This window comes from Salmo salar, chromosome ssa13 (assembly GCF_905237065.1).
Source record: "Salmo salar chromosome ssa13, Ssal_v3.1, whole genome shotgun sequence".
In the NCBI taxonomy this organism is placed as follows: domain Eukaryota; kingdom Metazoa; phylum Chordata; class Actinopteri; order Salmoniformes; family Salmonidae; genus Salmo; species Salmo salar.
Window position 1 is genome coordinate 97,975,526 of NC_059454.1, and position 21,563 is coordinate 97,997,088.

Genomic DNA, 21,563 nt, shown 5'->3' on the forward strand with positions numbered 1-21,563 from the left:
GTGTGGTTAAATAAGACATTTACTTAACCTGTTGGGGCTAGGGGGCAGTATTTGCATGGCCGGATAAAAAACGTACCCGATTTAATCTGGTTACTACTCCTGCCCAGTAACTAGAATATGCATATAATTAGTAGATTTGGATAGAAAACACTCTAAAGTTTCTAAAACTGTTTGAATGGTGTCTGAGTATAACAGAACTCATATGGCAGGCCAAAACCTGAGAAGATTCCATGCAGGAAGTGGAAATCTGATTTGTGGAATCACCTTCAACACTTTGCCTATGAAACACACCGTGAGTTAGGATTCATTGAGCACTTCCTACGGCTTCCACTAGATGTCAACAGCCTTTACAAAGTGGTTTGAGTCTTCTCCGGTAAAAACTGACCGAACGAGAGGCCTGGAAAGTTGGTCATAGGGGGAGGGCCTTTACTACTATGACGCGAGCGCCCGTGGGCACCCTTTCCTTCCGAAACGTTTAGTAAGACAATGCAATCGTCCGCCTTGAATATTATTGAAGCTCTGATTGAAAAAGGCCTTAAAGATTTATGTTATACAACGTTTGACATGTTTGAACGAACGTAAATATATATTTTTTGCACATTCATGACGACAAGTCCCGCGCGCCTCGTACATTATGAGTAGCCTTCGGAACGCGCTAACAAGAAGGAGCTATTGGGACATAAATTATTAACTTTTTCGAACAAAACTACATTTGTTGTGGACCTGGGATTCCTGGAAGTGCCTTCTGATGAAGATAATCAAAGGTAAGGGAATATTTACAATATTATATTTGATTTTAGATGGTTCCAAGATGGCGCTAACCTGTATCGCCTAGCCTATTTTTCTGAGCATAGCACCTCGTTTATTGCAAAGTGTGATTTCCCAGTAAAGTTATTTTTAAATCTGGCAATGCGGATGCATTCACGAGATGTTAATCTATAATTCTTTGAATGACAATATTAAATTTTAACAATGTTTTCAAATAGTAATTTTGTAAATTGTAGCGCTGTTTCACCGGAAGCATTTGAGGGAAAATATTTTCTGAACGTCACGTGCCGATGTAAAATGCTGTTTTTATATATAAATATGAACTTTATCGAACAAAAAATGCATGTATTGTGTAACATGATGTCCTACGAATGTGTCATCTGATGAAGATTGTCAAAGGTTAGTGCTGCATTTAGCTGTGTTTTTGGGTATTTGTGATGCATGCTTGTTGCTTTGAAAATGGCAGTGTGATTATTTTTGGCAGGGTACTCTCCTAACATAATCTAATGTTTTGCTTTTGCTGTAAAGCCTTTTTGAAATCGGACAACGTGGTTCGATTCAGGAGAGGTGTATCTATAAAATGGTGTAAAATAGTCATATGTTTGAGAAATTGAAGTTATAGCATTTATGAGGTATTTGTATTTCGCGCGACGCGATTCCACTGGCTGTTGACTAGGATGGGATGCAAACGTCCCAGGTTCCCAGACAGGTTAACCTCTAAGTGACCCCTTAACACGCGAATCCCGTTAGCGGGATCGATTTGACAACAGGCAGTGAAATAGCAGAGCATCAAATTCAAAACAACAAAAATCTCATAATTAAAATTTCTCACACATACAAGTATGATTCATCATTTTAAAGATAAGATTCTCGTTAATCCAACCACAGTGTCCGATTTCAAAAAGGCTTTACGGCGAAAGCAAAACATTACATTATGTTAGGACACCACCTAAACAAGAAAAGCCAAACAGCCATTTTCCAAGCAAGGAGAGGCATCACAAAAAACAGAAATACAGCTAAAATTAATCACTAACCTTTGATGATCTTCATCAGATGGCACGCATAGGACATCATGTTACACAATACATGTATGTTTTGTTCGATAAAGTTCATATTTATATCCAAAAATCTCAGTTTACATTGGGGCGTTATGTTTAGTAATGTTCTTGCCTCCAAAACCCCGGTGATTTTGCAGAGAGCCACATCAATTTACAGAAATACTCATCATAAATGTTGATGAAAATACAAGTGTTATGCATGGAACTTTAGATAAACATCTCCTTAATGTGTCAGATTTTTAAAAAAGCTTCACGACGAAAGCACACGTTTGCAGTAATCTGAGTATGGCGCTCAAACAACAGCAGCAAGCCAAACAGTAACCCGCCATCTTGGAGTCAAGAAAACTCAGAAATAGTATTATATTGCAAATTCGTAACATATCAGACGAATTTCAATTTGTAACATACCATACGAATTTTAATTCTTAACAGATACGAAATGGATAATGGACACCACAAATAAATAAACCTCGGATTTACGTACAGAATAATACTAAATGCTCTGAGACCAGGTTGCGCGACAGAGCGCTTGTGCATGGAGGCAGGGTACCTGCATTCGTCTATTGATTATGGCTGTGTACGAGCGCATCTCCGCCAGCCATCACTGGAATTGCTTTTAAAGGGAGATGGTTAAGACGCTCGAGACAGTGATATGTATTGCTGACAGTTTATCAACATTTATCAGTTTTAGGACTATTTAATTCAACAGCTTTCAATTTGCATGCTTATCATGTACACATATTCTGAAAAATAGTTGGGAATAGGCTACTCACTATAGCCCTACATCACCCTCATATTTAAGTTAATTATAATAGGGGGTTGAATATTTGAATAAAATGTAATTACATTACTTATATTTGATGTGCCAATTTTATTCTTAATACCCACAAACTCGTTCCATAGGCCTAGACAGTGCTTCTTCCACAACAATACCACAGCTCCATGGATGGCCATTACCAGTGTGACGTGCAGTTTGACGCACAAGTAGGGCTGCGTCTATGAAAAATAATTACTAAACAAAATATGACTGTGTGTGCTTCAAATGAGTCTTCCATCCCAGTCAAGGAAGAAAGACAGTGGAGAAATAGCTATTCATTGTAATTTGTCAAAGCAAAAATAGCCTAACCTAGCATATGGTTTTAAAATTAAATGTTTGTGGACCCATGTTATTTGGGGGTCATGAGATGAAATATGTCGGCTATCTATTCATTTTAAAAAAGAGTGATTCTGACGTTAGCATATTGAAGCATATTGAATAGCCAGTGAAATACAACAGAGTGATATAGATTATTAGAAAATATGTAATATGCTCAGTTCAACTTTTTAAATCTGGGAACTTTTCCACTTGAGCAAAAGTAAATCAACTACCCCTGGTAGTGTCACTTGACACAGTTCTTCTCATTCTGGGTGGTCAACAACACACACAGCTGCTGTGATGTTGTGTGACCATTGTATCTCTGTGGGATAAGTGCTATCATTTTGACAAGGTCTTTCAGTGATCACAGAAATAGCACAATGTGCAAGTGAAGGACACTTCAGACATCAATGGTTATTGAAATGAGACCAACAATAAAGTCAGCTGGATAAAACATTGCAACCATGTGCATACGTTTTCTACCCCTGTACCTTAGCTTAATCACATGGCACTTATGAAGAATAGAAATAGAAACAGGATAGTATCCAGTTGTGATTTACCCAATGTATTAGATAGAACAGAGTAGTGTGGGATTGGTACTATAGAGTGATTCTATGAGGTCATGTTTTGTTCACATTTGTTCATTAGGATCAGATTCGTTTGAATGGTTTACTCACTGAACAATCGGTAGAGTATCCAGAGTCATGTATTTACATCTAAATACATGGCTCTGGGGGGGACATGATGGAATGAGTGAATGTGAGGTGCCTTAGTGCTTAACCTCTTGACCAGACACTATTGGACATGATCTGAGGTATTCTTTGCCTAAACTCATCACTCTGATCCACACACACACATACACACACACACACCCTGGATGGATAGTGTCGCTATGGATACTAAGGGCTTTCAAAATAGCATGGACAATGTCAAGTGTCGCTATGGATGCAGATGAAAATGTGTAAGCAGGATTTTCTATGAGAAACATCAAGTACGGAATGATATCTGTCTCCATGGTAACTGGCTCAGACTTTGAGAGAAGGATGAGAGCTCTTTATTTTGCTTATAGTTGACACTTGCCTATCTCAATAGGCCTGGCAAATCAGGGAGAAATGGCATTTTGCATAACCAAGATAAAGGACATCATCCAAGAGCTTTCCAATTCACTCAAGAAATTGAGAAATTTGTTGTTATTACAGAAATTGACTAATGAGGGTTCAAATAGTTTGATAGAAGTCACATGTCCTCAATTGTACCTAGATGGGGAAGTCAAGTACAGAAGGATACAAACTATATTGTACTGTATTGAATCTCTTTTGAACCAAAAATACAAGCTTTTTCTGCCAATTTCCAACCACCTCTCAAGCTCTGTCAGGTCTCTCCAGAGACGTTAGATTTACGTTAGATTGGGTTCAAGTCCGGGCTCTGGCTGGGCCACTAAAGGACATTCAGAGAATTGTCCCGAACCCACTCCTGCATTGTCTTGGCTGTGTGCTTAGGGTCATTGTCCTGTTGGAAGATGAACCTTCGTCCAAGTCAGAGGTCCTGAGGGCTCTGAAGCAGTTTTTCATCAAGGATCTCTCTGTACTTTTCTCTGTTAATCTTTCCCTCAATCCTGACTCGTCTCCCAGTACCTGCCGCTGAAAAACATGCCCACATCATGATGCTGCCACCACCATGCTTCAATGTAAGGATGGTGCCAAGTTTCTTCAAGACGTGACGCTTGGTATTCAGGCCAAAGAGTTCAATCTTGGTTTCATCAGACCATAACATATTGTTTCTCATGGTCTAAGCATCCATTAGGTGCCTTTTGGCAAACTCGAAATGGTCTGTCATGTTTATTTTACTGATGAGTGGCTTCCGTCTGGCCACTACCATAAAGGCCTGATTGGTGGAGTGTTGCAGTGATGATTATCTTTCTGGAAGGTTCTCCCATCTCCACAGGGGAACTCTGGGGACTCTTAATACATCAGAGTGACCATCAGGTTCTTGGTCACCTCCCTGACCAAGGCCCTTCTCCCCCGATTTCTCAGTTTGGCCAGGCGGCAAGCCCTAGGAAGAGTCTTGGTGGTTCCAAACTTCTCCCATTTAAGAATGATGGAGGCCACTGTGTTCTTTGGGACCCTCAATGCTGCAGAACTTTCTAGGTACCCTTCCCCAGATATGTGCCTCAACATAATCCTGTATCTGAGCTCTACGGACAATTCCTTCGACATCATGACTTAGTTTTTGCTCTGATATGCACTGTCAACTTTCCAAATCATGTCCAATCAATTGAATTTACCACAGGTGGACTCCAATCAAGTTGCAGAAACATCTAAAGGATGATCAATGGAAACAGGATGCACCTGAGCTCAATTTCAAGTCTCATAGCAAAGGGTCTGAATACTTATTTAAATAAGATATTTCTGTTTTTTATTTTTAATACATTTGCAAAAAAATATGTTTTATTTAATCAATTTTAGAATAAGGCTGTAGCGTAGCAAATGTGGAAAAAGTAAAGGGGTCTGAATACTGTATGAGAACAGAGTTAATCAGCTACTTCTTATCAAGTCATTTCTAAGATTGGTGCCCCACCGCCTTTCAATTCTGCAGGGGCCCCAACTGTCTCTACAAGGAGGACCAGAGGGCATTCCTATTTTGATTAATGAAAAGACTTATGGTTGAGCAGTGTATCCAATAGTAATTGTTACATTGTAATAAAACCAATGTAAGTCGATGCATGACTGAACAATTAGCTTGGGCTACATTTTGAAAACAGATGTTAGGCTACATAGTTTTTTCTGAATCATTGCAATGATGACCACCTACTATAACGTAGGAAACTTGGTAACCTGTAAATCTTTTCATCTGTTCACGATGTAACATATCTTACCCGTGTCAAGCTGTGTCAACCTCATTCCCCTTTACACATTTCATGTTTTGTCAATATTTCAGTCACGCACTCCATGCACAGATGTACTGCAAAATATACTGAAGAAAAATATGAACGCAAAATGCAACAATTTCAAAGATTTTACCTATTTACAGTTCATATAAGGAAATTAGTCAACTGAAATAAACCGATTAGGCCCTAATCTATGGATTTCACATGACTGGGAATCCAGATATGCATCTGTTGGTCACAGATACCTTAAAAAAATGGGCCTCACAATGGGCCTCTGGATCTCGTCATGGTATTTCTGTTCATTCATATAGCCATCTATAAAATGCAATTGTGTTCATTGTCTTTAGCTTATGCCTGCCCATACCATAACCCCCCCGCCATTCTGGTCACAACGTTAACATCAGCAAATCACTCGCCCACAGGATGCCATACACGTGGTCTGCGGTTGTGAGACCGGTTGGACATGCTGTCAAATTCTCTAAAACAATGTTGGAGGCAGCTAATGGAAGAGAAATTAACACAAATTTCTCTGGCAACTGGTCTGGTGGACATTCCTGTAGTCAGCATGCCAATTGCAAGCTCCCTGAAAACTTGAGACATCTGTGGCATTGTGTTGCGTGACAAAACGGCACATTTTAGATTGGCCTTTTATTGTCCCCAGCACAAGGTGCACCTGTGTAATTTTCATGCTGTTTAATCAGCTTCTTGATATGCCACATCTGTCAGGTGGATGGATTATTTTGGCAAAGGAGAAATGCTCACTAACAGGGATGTATACAAATTTGAGAGAAATATGTTTCTTGTGCGTATGGAACATTTCTGGGATCTTTTATTTCAGCTCATGAAACATGGGACCAACACTTTACATGTTGCATTTTTATTTTTGTTCAGCGTACACAGTGGCGATTTTATAATGTAAATCTTGGTGGGGCAAAAAAATAAATGTGGGGTGCATGCCAGTGAAGTCACTACATAACACAACACTAAACAATACATGAATTGCACTATAATGGTGACAAACGGTGCCCACAAACTGTTAGGGTATACATGAAGCTGTCTCAACAGCAGAGTCCCAACAGCAGTCCCAACACCTTACCACTGCTACACCTGGCTTTCAGCTGAACCTTGTCTGGCAGTGAAACAGTTCATTCAGCCTCATTTACTGCCTTTTAAAAAACATAGCTGATATGGCTGACTTGCTTAAACAAATGTGGTTTCTACTGACAATTGAGATGTACAAACTATGGGATAAGAGGACGACAAGCGGATAAGAGGCAATCCCTAATTTCAATTAAGACATTAATGAGCGAGTGACGACGGATGTAGTCAATATAACTATTTGTTCAGCACTTTTGAAATGTACAGTGACAGAATTGAGAACATGGGCCGTTCTTACAGTGTACTCCCTGTACAACAAGTCAGAACCGTAGGATAAATAAAAGGGGCATATAAACAGACAATGAAAGTTCTTACAATATTCGATTATTACGTTTCTCTAAAACAGGTTATAGGCTATATGTGCACCACCAAGTTAGAACAGTAGGCGAAATGAAGAGGTGAAAATAGACCAAATTATTAGTGTGAGGCACATTGAACGCCGTTTGTGTCTTTGCTTGTCAAAAAGATTCACGTCATATAACACTATTTGACACATTAAATAAGCTTTTAATTTGACACGTCAAATAACACAATTCTATTATAGAATGTTGTGTGTGCTAAATTTGCACGTGCAAGCCAAGCGCCACCACTACTATCAGTAGCACTGTCAAAGCTGTACAAAACAAGCACACATCTGCCACGAACGATGTGTGTACAATATCGCGTTGGTGAAAATAGACCAAATTATTAGGGTGAGGCACATGGGCTACTAACAGCTTACTACACAACATACACTTAGTATTACTTTCTTAGCTACAGTATACATATCACCCTTGCATATTACATAATTTATGCAGCAGCATACAAGACATTTTTGGACTCACCTTGTGCAGGGGGCGCGGCCATCCTTTGTGGGCAAATTTTGTCATCAAACTTTGTCATCAAAGTCTGGCATTCTCTGTATTTATGTTGGGAACTCAGAAGAAAAAACACACAGCCACTCCATTGAATAGCAGGCTAACGTTAGTGGTTGCTTTGCAATGCTTGCAGTTTGCCACTGATTCCTTCCAAACCACTCATTGTTGAATTTGCGATTTCCACCTTGTTGTGTAATCTTTGTCCAATGGCCGATGAGTACCGATACGTTTTATCTATAATTTCTCTTCATTATTTCTCTTCGTATGATAAGGATTAAAAAGGATTTGCAAGTAGATTGTTGACTAGATTCATGATGATGACTTGCTAGCTTACTTTGAAAGTAAGATGTTGACATGATCAGTCCAATCAAAGCTACTGTACATATAACGTGATTTGACGTCATTTTATCTGTGGCCAGTGACCTTGAACCTTATTGGAAAGGCACTTGTAATATAATTCTATGGCAGGATCCAAAGGGCTGAAATTTTGGATGTCTACCCTTACTAAGGACTTAAACTTGGCGGTGACGTACTGTCCCCATGAGTGACGGAACACTGAGCCAATCACGGCGCAATGCTCCTATTTTCTGCTGGTTCGCCCCATCACCACAGAAAGCACTGGGCTAGGCTGAAACACCTGCATTTTGGAGCTGCTTTACTCAAGAAAACAAAAAAGAGACCATGTGTGTGTGCAGCTTTATTAACTGAATGATATATATATTTATTTTTTTTACATTGTTTGCAAACTGGTTTGTGACACGTATTAATGCAAGCCCCGCCTAATAAAAAAAAGTATTCATTTGTTTGGTTGTTTTTTTTTTGTTGCTAAAAATGTGGAGCCTCACTTGTCCTGAATGACGGGTCGCCACTGAGTGGTAGGTACTGATAGGCACGGTCTCTGGGGCTCGGGACTTGTAAGTCCCGCCCAGTTGCTATAACGACTCTCACATAGCTCTGCATGATTGGTAAATCAAAGGTTCGTGCCCAGCGTCAGCTAATTTGTCGACCTCTTACATTTCTTTGAAGACGTGTTGACTTTGAGAGACAACTGATATACCCAATCTCGAACCTGCCCTCTCCAATCAGTGAAAGAAGACAGTAGACTGACTCCCTATTTTGCTGTTTCACTGTATTCGGAAGGTTTTGGTTGCTGACAATTTCAGGACAAGAAATTGCTGTGGAGAACGCGGTTTGGCTGAAGGTTTGTTAAATATTTTAGGTTTGTGGTTAAAGTTAGATTATAAAGAGGTTGTTTGTTAGTTCATTTGCGTTGTAATCGGTCAATGAGAATTAAGTCACTTTTAGGCTCAGTTGGGGATAAGCCTCGTGAACTCTATCGCTAATATTAGCTACGCTAACTAGCGGTAGCTAGCTATGTAGCTAACGTTAGCAATCTAGCCTAGCTAATTTAGCTACCTAACGGCATCTAACTAGCTAGATACCATCTAATTTGTTTTCCCCTTTTGAGAACGTCAGCTAACATTAGTTAAGTATTACAATTATTTGGACTCTATGTGCTGCAAGTTAACTTATTCAGCCAATCGTTAAACGACACTAGGCCGCTTACATACACTAACGTTACACTGTAAGTAACAGCGCATGTATGTTGGCTACTTGTACAGATGAGTTGTTAGTTATCTAGCTAACGTTAGCTGCTGGTGGCTAACTAACGCAGCCAGGTTGTTAGCCAATGTGATAATAACTAACGTTACCTGGCTAACGTTTCGCGTTAGTTAATACAGGTTAAGACGGCTAGTTAACGTTAGTCCGACAGCTAAACTAAACCAACATGGCTAATAGCTGACTAAAAAATATATAGTTAACGTTAGCTAACGTTAATCTATGTGTTTGTGCAGAAGCAAGTCAAGTTAACTAGTTAAACCTTCAATGTAGCAACACCGGAAATAATCTAGCTAGCGGTTCACAATGACTCAAGCTACCTCCTACAATTTGTTGGGGGGGGTACTATTTTCATTTTAGCCCAGTTATCATGATTATGTCAAGTGGTTTCCACTCATATCAAGGGCAGTGATTTGGGATACATTCCATTGTATTCTAGTAGAGAACACTTTTGTGTATCCTGTGGCCAAGAATTAATAGGAATTACAATTGTAAATAGGGGCAAGGCAACAACAGGTTTGATTAGTGACAAGATTGGATTGGTGAGGATTTTATCATGAGGTGAGTTTCCCTCAGTCGTGTCTGGCGCAGCCTCAGTGTCCTCAAAAGGCATAGCCTCATTTTACATTGTTGCCTTCACACAGCAGATCCACAGAGAGGAGCCTGTTCGCATTTCACCGCTGGTGCAAGACAATGGAGACAGAAATCGAGCAGCAGGAAGAAGAGACCACTTTCAGCAACACTGACACTAACGGTAAGGCTATTTTGGCAGTGCCTCATCAAAGCTGTGTGTAAGCCATGCAATTGCCTTGACTAGACATATAACACTGCTTTTCTCTAATAGCTGATATCAGTCAGAAGGGACTACAGGGATTGACATTAAGGGATGTCCGATTTTCCTTGGACAAGTGAACCAAACAATCAAACCTTTTTAAAGAATTCCAGTAGCCTAAAACTGATCGTTCTGGTTCCTCCCCATTATTTAAGTAAAATACAGACAATTTATGGCACAGACAAGTTAAGCCTGCTTTGATATGTTATTTTTTTCAATTAACAACCAAAATACGTATAATTCCATTACTGATTTTTCTGGTTCCTCCCCTATGTGTAGGTGAAAGGCCAGCAATATATTGCACTTCTGGGTGTAGATGGCTAATTACAATTTTTGGGCCAGTGATCCTAAGTGCAACCAAAAAATACTGCTGACCTGCCCATACTTTTCAGACTTTAATGTAAATCCCTGGACTACTGGTATAGCTACATGCTGGCACCATGTGTGTATGTCAGATGGCCATGTGTTTCTCTTGTCCAGGTCACTACTGTTTCAGGAGCAGTTCCGTCTAATTTTAATCCAGGAAGTGGACTGGTAGGGGCTGGGTGGATGCTGTCGCCTGACTTTTGGCTGGAACCCGTATTGGGAAGAACAATGCATTAGGCTAACTTTCCAGGTTTCTCCTTCCAGGTAAACGCCCTGCCGAGGACATGGAGGAGGAGCAGGCCTTCAAACGCTCTCGCAACACTGATGAGATGGTGGAGCTGCGTGTACTACTGCAGAGCAAAGTAAGCCTTGCAACAGAAATGGGATTTTAGCCCTATTGCTTTTAAATAAGGAATTCCCTTTACTGTGTGAAATCAGCAATGCCATTTCTTACATCTGTATGTCTTCCTGGATAGGTAGGTGTTTTTCTGGTGTTCTGAGTTTTGCTAATCACATCCCATCTTCCAAGTTTCATATCATTCAGCGGACTCTCAGACCCATTACTCTGTTCCTAAGGAAACACTCTTGTTTCTCCTCAGAATGCTGGAGCTGTTATCGGAAAGGGTGGCAAGAATATAAAAGCCTTACGCACAGACGTGAGTACAGTTGGCATTGTCAAATTCTTTCCTCCACTGGGGGATTTGCTGTAAAGCTATATTTATGTCCTTATAAACCTGACATTTTCATAGATATTATGGTATCCAATTACCCCATTCTAATGACAACCCTTATGCGTCCTATTCAAGAAATGTAACCCCTGTACTAAATAGTTTCCCTCTTATATATACACACGCACATCTATCTATATCTCATCTCCCATCTATAGACAGTCATTCTGTTATCTGAATGTATTGTTTGACTTGATTGGGTCAATTCCACATTAACAGAATGATGCAGAGACTTAGATTTTTCACTTTGAAATGTATGTCAAACAAAAACCAATGACTTGGAAAGTTAAACCTACCATAGAACTCTATGCACATGGACTACTTTCAACAATTTCCACTGAACATTTAACAAAAAACACATTTACTTTGTTGCAATCATTGTTTTTTTGTTGGTTTACATTTTTAAAATGAAAAATCGGAGTCTCTGCATCATTCTGTTACTGTGGAATTGGTCAAATGTTGCATGTCTGTGAACACTTGGAGGGATATTTGCGGTGTTTTTGTACAGTAGTCAGATTCTCTTTCCCAAATGACACATCTATAGGTTGGCTCATGTGAACAGACATGGTTTGGCTTGATTGGATCAGATTTGGGGTAGAGTGTGGGTGGGGGCATTTTTCTTGTGTTTCCGATAAAATGGAACTATCCTCTACTAGGCTCTGAACGTGATTTCTAATGCCCCTTACATCCCTGAAGCAATACCGGACTGTGGTGATGCCCTAAAACCCCCTTTAAACAGGTGTCTCAAAGCCTGAGCGGACCTATAGTATATTACAGCCTCTGTAGTATCTATGCAGTCCATTTAGCTAAGTGTCTTTGCTAGAGCTGGCTTAGTACAGCTGCCCTTTTTCTTGTACACTCACCATCTTTTTTATTTATTTTTTATTTTTTGGAAGCTATATAGTGATGGAGTATAGCGTGTATTCAATTAAAATGTATTCCTTCTCCCCCTCTTCCCTCTCCTTTACTTTGTTATTTTTGGCCACCTTCCTCCGTTGCCCATGTACTGGATCGACATGCCCCTCCTGCGTTGCCCACCTTGACGTTGGCCCAACCTTCGCCCCTGAACGCCCGCCCACCTGACACCCCGGTTGGCCCTGCCCCGCCCCGCCGCCCGCCCACAAACGTGCCCCTCCCTAAACGGGCACCTTACTTGACATCTTGTGATTGAATGCCCTTGCCCAATGCCAACCTCCACGGCCAATGCAGTACAATGCCAGTGTATCTGTCCCTGACAGCAGTGGCCCAGAGCGGTATGTCCCACCAGTTATTGCCTCACTGCCTGATTAGAACAGAGAAAAACACATGTCTTTGATAGCCTGCCTTCTGTTTCATTTGAACATTTTCTACATATAGAACCCCCCTCCCTCTCCCTTTATCAAGAGACGTGTATTGTTCCATTTGAATTGTTCTGTCTTCTCCCCCACTCTACCCTTCTTCCCCCACATTCAAGTATTTCCATTTAATTTGGACCTTTTTGTCACTAGAAATGAAATCAATGAACCTACTTTCAGTAGATCATATTAAATGGGAGGAGCCCAGCTGTTGGCTGCTGTTACCTTTCTGTGGTATTTTTAATTGTGATTTGTGGAAATCCAATGATCTTTCCCGCTCTGTCCTTGTGGCCCACCTTGCTACTCCCTGCCGCGCCCCTCCCCCCACCCCACTGTTCTCAACATCACTGTTCATGATCTGAGTGCTCAAGCTCCGCCCACTCTAACTCATCACTGTTCTCTTTTTTTCTCCCTTGTGCTACATCTCCCCGTTGGGTTTCTCTATCCTCCGTTAGGTTTCTCCCCTCTTGTTTTTCTCTCAGTCCCCCCATCAGTCCAGACTGCCTGCCAAACCTTTCATTCCACCGTCTATCCTGTCCACCACCTAGTGGTTACCACTCACATCCCCCTGCTTTCTTTATTTTGTTTCTCTTCTACCTTCCGACTCCCTGTCACTGAGAATGTGTGCCGGTGGCACGATTGTGATGGCAGGTTTTTTTAATTAACTTTTTTCTTTCTCCCCCCTCAAGTGCTGGTGGTGATGGTTAAAAGGCCCCCCTCCCTCCAGACATAGCCCCCCCCTCCAGACAGAGCCCCCTCCCTCCAGACAGTGGTCAGCCTTGTGCTTCATGTTGTAATCCTAAAGCCTCTCTCTCTTGTTGGATGTGAGATAAACGAGCACACCTCAAGTTGCTCACATTTCAGTCCAGTGTTGGGAAAGTCTTCGTTTTCTTTTTGTTTTTAAACGTTACATTTTTTTTTTTTAGCTCTGTGCTTCATAGGAGTCTTCGTCTTGAAATAAGTTTTTCTTTATTTTTTGCTTTTTGTCCTCCCTCTGTTTTGCCTTGTTGCCTTTGGCCACATGCTATACCTTACCAGGATCCTGAGTGTGAGTGCAGATATTGAGACTATCGGAGAGATTCTGCTGAAGATTATCCCTACTCTGGAAGAGGTGAGTGCCCCGTGGCCTCCAGAGATATACACATATAGGTTTATCTTTTTCCTAATCCTCAAAGTCAAGAGCTAAAGGCTTTCTTTCACCTGACTGATCTGTACCTGTTTTTTCCTAGTACCAGCATTATAACGGGATTGATTTTGACTGCGAGCTGCGTTTGCTGATCCATCAGAGTTTGGCCGGAGGCATCATTGGGGTGAAGGGTACCAAGATAAAGGAGTTAAGAGAGGTAAGATGGGTTCCCACTAATTTCAAATGCTGACTTGACTCAGTCCATACTCATTTACAAGAATAAGCTGAAGTGCATAGATTGCATGTGCTTGATCTGCCCTAACAGGTTTTCTTGTTGCCCACTTGTCCACAAATGGTTATGGGAAATGTATTGAAGATCTCATTTAATGCTCAAAGCTGAAGACTGGTCAAACCCATTTTGAACATATGGCATTGTGTTGCGTCTTCCTGTTGTATTATGGGTCTATTTCATGCTGGGCTTCCTGTCTCCACCAGAACACCCAGACTACCATCAAGCTATTCCAGGAGTGCTGTCCTCACTCCACTGACCGAGTGGTTCTGGTTGGAGGAAAGCCAGACCGTGTTGTCGATTGCATCAAAGTTATCCTGGAGTTGGTATCTGAGGTGGGTGAGAGTTAGGTCTGTGACGGTCATGGAATTTTGGATGACTTATTGGTCAGCTAAATGACGCGGTCTCCGTTATAGTAGTTTTAATAGGGTGCGGATACATTTTAACACGCACATTTTCTGCTGTGCTTCTGCAGACAGAGGGCTGTTGCCTAGGCCAGGGTTTCCCAAACGCTGACCTGGGGACCCCCCTGTGTGCATGTTTTGGTGTTCGCCCTAGCACTACACAGCTGATTCAAATGGCCAACTCATCAAGCAACCAAAGACTAATTTGCTACAACACCTTGCTTATTTCAGCAAGGAGCAACAAAGTTTCATTGTGTTGTAAAGGGTCCCTGTTACCGTGGAAACTGACTCAACTGCATAATTGCCTGGCCGCCCAGTGTTTAGTCAGCTGTTCGTTCCACAATTTCTTTGGTTTTTAAACTCCCTACTGTAAGTCTTCTATAATTGTCGGTAAAAGGATTATACGGTAATTGTGCCAGCCCTTGTGAGTTCCGTTCTCAGCCAGTGACCGCGACACACTTCACCATCACCAGTGTCTAAACATGGAAACTCAATGAGTCAGTCAAACTAGAATTGTACTTGTTTAATAACAGCAGATGCTTTTTGTTTGTTTTTATATATTCCATTTACAACAGTTGTTGACATTGTAGTCATTCCAGAGCAAAACTAATTTTATATTGGTAACTTGCAAAATTAAGGAATGACCACGAGAAATTACATCATTTGGTGGAGAACTGTCTCAGGTGCCGCTCCATAATCTCCCATAAGTGTTCAATTGATTTGAAATCTGGTGACTGGCAACACACACACCCTTTAAATCCCTATGCTCCTTTGAGACCCCTCTTTCAAACTCACTGAGATCTATTCTATCCATGGTAGCCAAAATAATGGGCCACTGGACATTTTTATACATGACCCTAAGCATGATGGTATGTTCATTTCTTAATTAACTCAGGAACTACACCTGTGTGGAAGCACCTGCTTTCAATTTACTTTGTAGCCCTCATCTCCTTTATTTTGGCAGCTATATGTAGCATCTCAACAATGGTCTCATAGTATTATCTATCTTCAGGCTCCTATCAAAGGGCGCGCCCAGCCTTACGACCCCAACTTCTACGACGAGACATACGACTACGGCGGCTTCACAATGATGTTCGAGGAGCGGGGCCGGCGGCCTATGGGGGGGTTCCCCGTACGGGGCCGGGGTGGCTTTGAGCGCATGCCCCCCGGCCGCGGCGGCCGACCCATGCCCCCCTCCAGACGGGACTATGACGACTTGAGCCCTCGCCGGGGTCCGCCCCCTCCCCTGCCAACCAGAGGACGTGGAGGGAGCCGCGCTCGAAACCTGCCCCTCCCCCTACCACCACCCCCAAGAGGAGGGTAAGGAGCTTTCAATTATTGTTTATGGCTACCTCTTATCACCTCATCAGTCACTCAGTGACGTTTATAACCATGTGCCTTCGCTGTGCCTGAGTACAAAGAACTAGAATGAACATGACCCTACTTTGTTGGACTAATCCTTTAAAGGAATCTTTTCTGACACATTTCCACTGAGTCATGTTGACCCTGTCGTGTGGTTGCAGAGGGGACCGGTTCTCTCATCAGAGCTATCACGGCAACATGGACGACAGACCAAAGTAAGTCATTTGTGTAAAACAAAGGCAGCTCCTGCAGAGTGGTTAGGGTGGAACTCCTTCACCTCTCCAAATCGAGTTAGTCATTTGGAGAATGGCTCGCTCAGATGTGGAGATTACCATCTCTGTCAAATGTTGGGTTTAATCCTTTTCTGTTGATTTAATGACCGTCAATACAGTTCTACCCATGACACAATAGTTATTTTGTAAACATGATCGCTCATCCCATGAATAGATGACTATAAGAACACCATGTCAGTGTCTTCTTATCAACACGGATTTTAAAAAACAACTTGGCTCTTCACACTTTCAGGGGGACTGGCATCACACTTGTATATTACAGACTTAGCAGCCCCCAAACCAATGGGCTGACATCAGTTCATCAGAGGTGGTGAACTGAACCTTATCTTGTCATGTTAACCCCGACACCCTCCCTCTTATCTAAGCAGCGACAGGAGAGGAAGACCAGGAGACCGCTACGACAGCATGGTGAGTGACCTGAGCATGTTAAGTGTTTTAGATGAGGGTTTAGCATGGAAGAGTGACAGCTTCAGTCTGTTGCCTGGTGTTTTAATAGTAGGCAAGTCGACACGCATTTTAACTGGTTTTAGTTGCAGTGCATTCGGAACCAATTCAGCCCCTTTGACTTCTTCCACATTCTATGCTACAACCTTATTCTAAAATGGATTAAATAGTCCCCCCCCCATCAATCTACACACACTACCTCATAATGACATTGTAAACAAAGGTTTTTACAAATGTTTGCACATTTATAAAAAAAAAAACACATTTACAGAAGTATTCAAACGCTTTACTCAGTCCTTTGTTGAAACAGGGATTACAGCCTCAAGTCTTCTTGGGTATGACGCTACAAGCTTGGGACACCTGTATTTGGGGAGTTTCTTCCATTCTTCTCTGCAGATCCTCTCAAGCTCTGTCAGGTGGGATAGGGAGCATTGCTGCACAGCTATTTTCAGGTCTCTCCAGAGATGTTCTATTGGGTTCAAGTCATGGCTCTGGCTGGGCCACTCAAGGACATTCAGAGACTTGTCCCGAAGCCACTCCTGCGTTGTCTTGGCTGTGTGCCTAGGGTTGTTGTCCTGTTGGAAGGTGAACCTTCGCCCCAGTCTGAGGTCCTGAGTGCTCGGGAGCAGGTTTTAATCAAGGATCTCTGTACTTTGCTTCATTCATCTTTCCCTCGATCCTGACAAGTCTCCCATTCCCTGCCGCTGAAAAACATTGCCACAGCATGATGCTGCCATCCATGCTTCACCTTAGGGATGGTATTGGCCAGGTGATGAGCGGTGCCTGATTTCCTCCAGAAGTGACGCTTGGCATTCAGGTTAAAGAGTTCAAACTTGGTTTCATCAGACCAGAGAATCTTGTTTGCCTTTTGGCAAACTGTATGCAGGCTGTCATGTGCCTTTTACTGAGGAGTGGCTTCCGTCTTGCCACTACCATAAAGGCCTGATTGGTGGAGTGCTGCAGAGATGGTTGTCCTTATTGGAAGGTTCTCCCATCTCCACAGAGGAGCTCTCAGTGACCATCGGGTTCTTGTTAACCTCCCTGACCAAGGCTCTTCTCCCGCGATTGCTCAGTTTGATCAGGAGGCCAGCTCTAGGAAGAGTCTTGGTGTTTCCAAACTTCCATTTAAGAATGATGGAGGGCACAGTGTTCTTGGGGACCTTCAATGCTGCAGAAATGTTTTGGTACCCTTCCCCAGATCTGTGCCTCGGCACAATCCTTCGACCTCATGGCTTGGTTTTTGCTCTGACATGCACATGCTCCTTATATAGAGAGGTGTTTTTTTCCCAAATCATGTCCAATCAATTGAATTTACTACAGGTGGACTCCAAGTTGTAGAAACATCTCAAGGATGATTAGAGACAAGATGCACCAGAGCTCAATTGAGTCTCATAGCAAAGAATCTGAATACTTATGTAAATAATGTATTTCTGTTTTTATTTTTAATACATTTGCAACAATTTCTAAACCTGTTTTGGCTTTGTCATTGTGGGGTATTGTGTGTAAATTGAGGAAGAAAAGTAATTTAATAAATTTTATAGTAAGGCTGTAACATAACAAAATGTTGAAAAGGGGAAGGGGTTTGAATACTTTCCAAATGCACTGTACGTGTGTAAATGGATTGGGATTATTATCCTGCCCAAGTGAAATCATGGTGTTTTGGACACTGGCGCTGCTCTTCAGAGTGAACACACTGGTTAGGCCTCTTGTTGCCTGGCAACAGTTGTCTCCTTGGTTACCAAGGAGCAGCTGAATACATAATCTGGAGCCAAACTAACAAATGAACTTCAGGTGAAACCATTGCGATTCACGGACGGGTTTGGTCGGGTCGTACCAATAACATGCATAGTAGAAAATGAATAAGGCAGCTAAGATTCATATGCACAAATTATGGAGCTCAGTATCAAACACATTTAAACCAGTATTTTACTTAATGAATGTTTCAGTCTTGTAATAAGTCTCTCAATTCGTCTTTCTTTCCCTATGTTCTACTGAATACAGAGTGGTGGATACGGTGGTGAGTCCTCTGAGTTTCTTCTGGTCATGGTAGTCTCTACACTCTTGTTTGAATGTCTCTTTGGTCAGAGAAGAGTTCTTTCTGTCTAGTAAGCACCACCAGCTCTCCCCCCTGTCCTTTGTTGGTCTGTCTATGTGGTCTGCCAGCCACGGTGTGATGTATTGTTATCCTTCCTTTTCCTCCCTTCATATTTTCAAAGACAACACTTCCTCGTGGGAGCCCTTTCAGTCTGGTGAGTGCAAATAAATCACATTTGTATCAATGTCTCATTTTGTTGCTTCTGTATTTGTTTTCGTGTCGTTTTGAGGACTTTCCACAAGAGGATAAATTCTGAGTCTCTCTCCAGGTGGCCGAGGGTCATACAGTGACATCGGGGGTCCCGTCATCACAACACAAGTTACCATCCCCAAGGATGTGAGTAAAGGTTTAATCAGCACAGTCCCAAGTGTAATAACACCCCTTACCACAGATCAACAGACATCCCTGTAATATATTCATGAGAAGAACCGAGATGAGATTCTTCCCAATTGGTCAAAAAGTTCCCACATCAGCCTTTATTCATACGTGATTGATATTCCCCCCCAAAACCCTGTGCCCCCTTTACCTGGTTGTCATTGTACCGATCACATTGTTGGGGAGAAGTAACCCTGGCTCCTCACTTGTCGTAGCTGGCCGGCTCCATCATTGGGAAGGGCGGGCAGCGGATCAAGCAGATCCGTCATGAGTCGGGAGCGTCCATCAAGATCGACGAGCCACTAGAGGGCTCCGAGGACCGCATCATCACCATCAATGGAACACAGGACCAGATCCAGAACGCCCAGTATCTACTGCAGAACAGGCACGTGCTAGCACCCTTTCCTCGTCTCCGCTGAAAGCAGTATGGTGGAAACCTATTCATCCCTGTCCCCTATCCGTGGTAATCAAGGAAAGAAATGAGCCGTTCATGACTAACAAATGAAATTGAACATAAAGTAGTTCTAGAAATTACTCCTAGGGTCCCTTTATTCACTTGTCCACTGTGTTTTGTTGCAGTGTGAAGCAGTACTCTGGTCGGTTCTTCTAAAGAGGGAAGAGGAGCCAATCTGCCATGCCTGTTCGCTCCCGCTATTCAGAGCCAACATTCCTCTGCTTTGGGTAGTTCTTTGCCCTCCACCCTGTCATCTAACACCTTTTAATAAGAAGTTTGGAAATTCTCTCAAAGCTGTCGGATGAGTGTATCCCAGTTTATTTTATTTCTTTTTTTTTTGTTGCCTTGCTTGTTTTTTGGGGGTTTTCTTTCCGGATTATTCTGCTGTTCTGTACTTGGAGTAAACTAACCTGTCTGTGTTCACTCTTGGCCTCCCCTGAGACGCTCCTCCTCCCAGTCAGTACAGCATGCAGAATGTAATCTTGTTTTGTAAGAAACATTTTTTGATTTAAAAAAAATATATACATTTAGCTTAATTTTTTTCCCCCGCTGAAAGATAAGGGGCTGTATAAAAATGTACAGTAATCGTGTCATAGGATGAATAAGAGTGCTAGGATTGTTTCATTTTGTTGGGAGACTGATAGGGCTAAAATAAAGTATTGTTGATTTTAAGTTTTCTACATGATTTCAGCTGGTTAACGGGGAGGGACTTGATATAATTCCTTTAATACATAATCATTGACATTTGGATCCATTTAGACTGGCTAAAGCCAGTTTCTTTTTTTTTTGTCGGTTTGTAAGCATTTTTAAAATTTTAGATGGGATCTTTGTAGACACCAGTCAGTTTGGGATGGGAATGCAGCCTTTCTTTCCATATGAGTGGCATGTCACCCCTGTTAATCTCTACCTGTCTGTGGGGTGTAGTATCTGCTGCAAGTCTGAGTAATAAAGTCTGTGCCACCATTTACTAAACATGTGGGGGGAGGTTTTGTGTTATTTTTCCATATTTCCTAGATGCAATGAATAAAATGGTTGTAATAAAATCAACTTGATATTTTCAGTAAACTGCTTTCAGTATCAAGGAGAAGTTAGGTGTAGCTGTTATGGCAGGCATTCTCTACAAGTAATGCATCATGAGTATTAAGTAATACCTAGTTGACTAAGGCTATGATTCATGTGCCACCTTGTGACATCTGAGTTCTGTATTAACATACACCGAGTATACAAAACATTAAGCACACGTGCTCTTTCAATGACAGACTGACCAGATGAATCCAGGTGAATGCTATGATCCCTTATTGATGTCACCTGTTAAATCCACTTCAATCAGTGTAGATCAGGTCAAACTTATTCCATGGAGGGCCTTGTGTCTGCTGGTTTTTCCTTTCCAGTGGTGTAAAAATGCGTAAGTAATTTTTTGGGGTATCTACTTTACTGAACAAAAATAAATGCAACAACTTCAAAGATTTTACTGAGTTACAGTTCATATAAGGAAATCAGTCAATTGAAATACATTCATTAGGTCCTAGTCTATGGATTTCACATGATGGTAGGGGCACAGCCATGGGTGGGCCTGGGAGCGCATAGGTCCACCCACTTGGGAGCCAGGCCCAGCCAATCAGAATGAGTTTGGACGATCCCGCAGCTGTAGAAACCAGATGTGTAGGTTCTTGGCTGGCATGTTTACACGTGGTCTGCGGTTGTGTGGCTGGTTGGAGTTACTGCCAAATTCTCAAACAATGATGGAGGCGGCTTCTGGTAGAGAAATGAACATTACATTTTCTGGCTTTAGGGCTCCAGAGTGGCGCAGCGGTCTAAGGCACTGCATCTCCATGCTATAGCTGTCACTACAGACCCTGGTTTGATTCTGTATCACAACCAGCTGTGATTGGGAGTCCCATAGGGCGATTGTCCCAGTGTTGTTTGGGTTTGGCCATCATTGTAAATAAGAATTTGTTCTTAACTGACTTGCCTTGTT

At 42.0% G+C, this 21,563-nt stretch overlaps 1 protein-coding gene across 10 annotated transcripts; it reads left to right on the plus strand.

The window, feature by feature from the left end:
- The first annotated feature begins 8,782 nt into the window (after nucleotides 1–8,782).
- On the plus strand, nucleotides 8,783–20,632 carry LOC106568347 (heterogeneous nuclear ribonucleoprotein K). Of its 10 annotated transcripts, none has more exons than XR_001320267.2 (16): nucleotides 8,783–9,064; nucleotides 10,128–10,237; nucleotides 10,946–11,043; nucleotides 11,281–11,337; nucleotides 12,619–12,662; nucleotides 13,782–13,854; nucleotides 13,973–14,086; nucleotides 14,365–14,493; nucleotides 15,575–15,882; nucleotides 16,086–16,139; nucleotides 16,583–16,625; nucleotides 18,663–18,678; nucleotides 18,878–18,910; nucleotides 19,025–19,092; nucleotides 19,347–19,603; nucleotides 19,711–20,004. XR_001320267.2 is itself a non-coding variant. In XM_014138613.2 (16 exons), the coding sequence occupies exons 2-15, from the start codon at nucleotides 10,177–10,179 to the stop codon at nucleotides 19,548–19,550; spliced, it is 1,302 nt and encodes a 433-aa protein (XP_013994088.1). In that variant the 5' UTR covers nucleotides 8,783–9,064; nucleotides 10,128–10,176; the 3' UTR covers nucleotides 19,551–19,594; nucleotides 19,711–20,094. The 10 variants fall into 10 exon arrangements, 8 of the variants coding, with proteins under 8 accessions (XP_013994088.1, XP_013994093.1, XP_013994094.1 ...); XM_014138613.2 differs by having other exon boundaries at nucleotides 19,347–19,594; nucleotides 19,711–20,094; XM_014138618.2 differs by having other exon boundaries at nucleotides 13,979–14,086; nucleotides 19,347–19,594; nucleotides 19,711–20,094.
- Nucleotides 20,633–21,563: the final 931 nt, after the last annotated feature.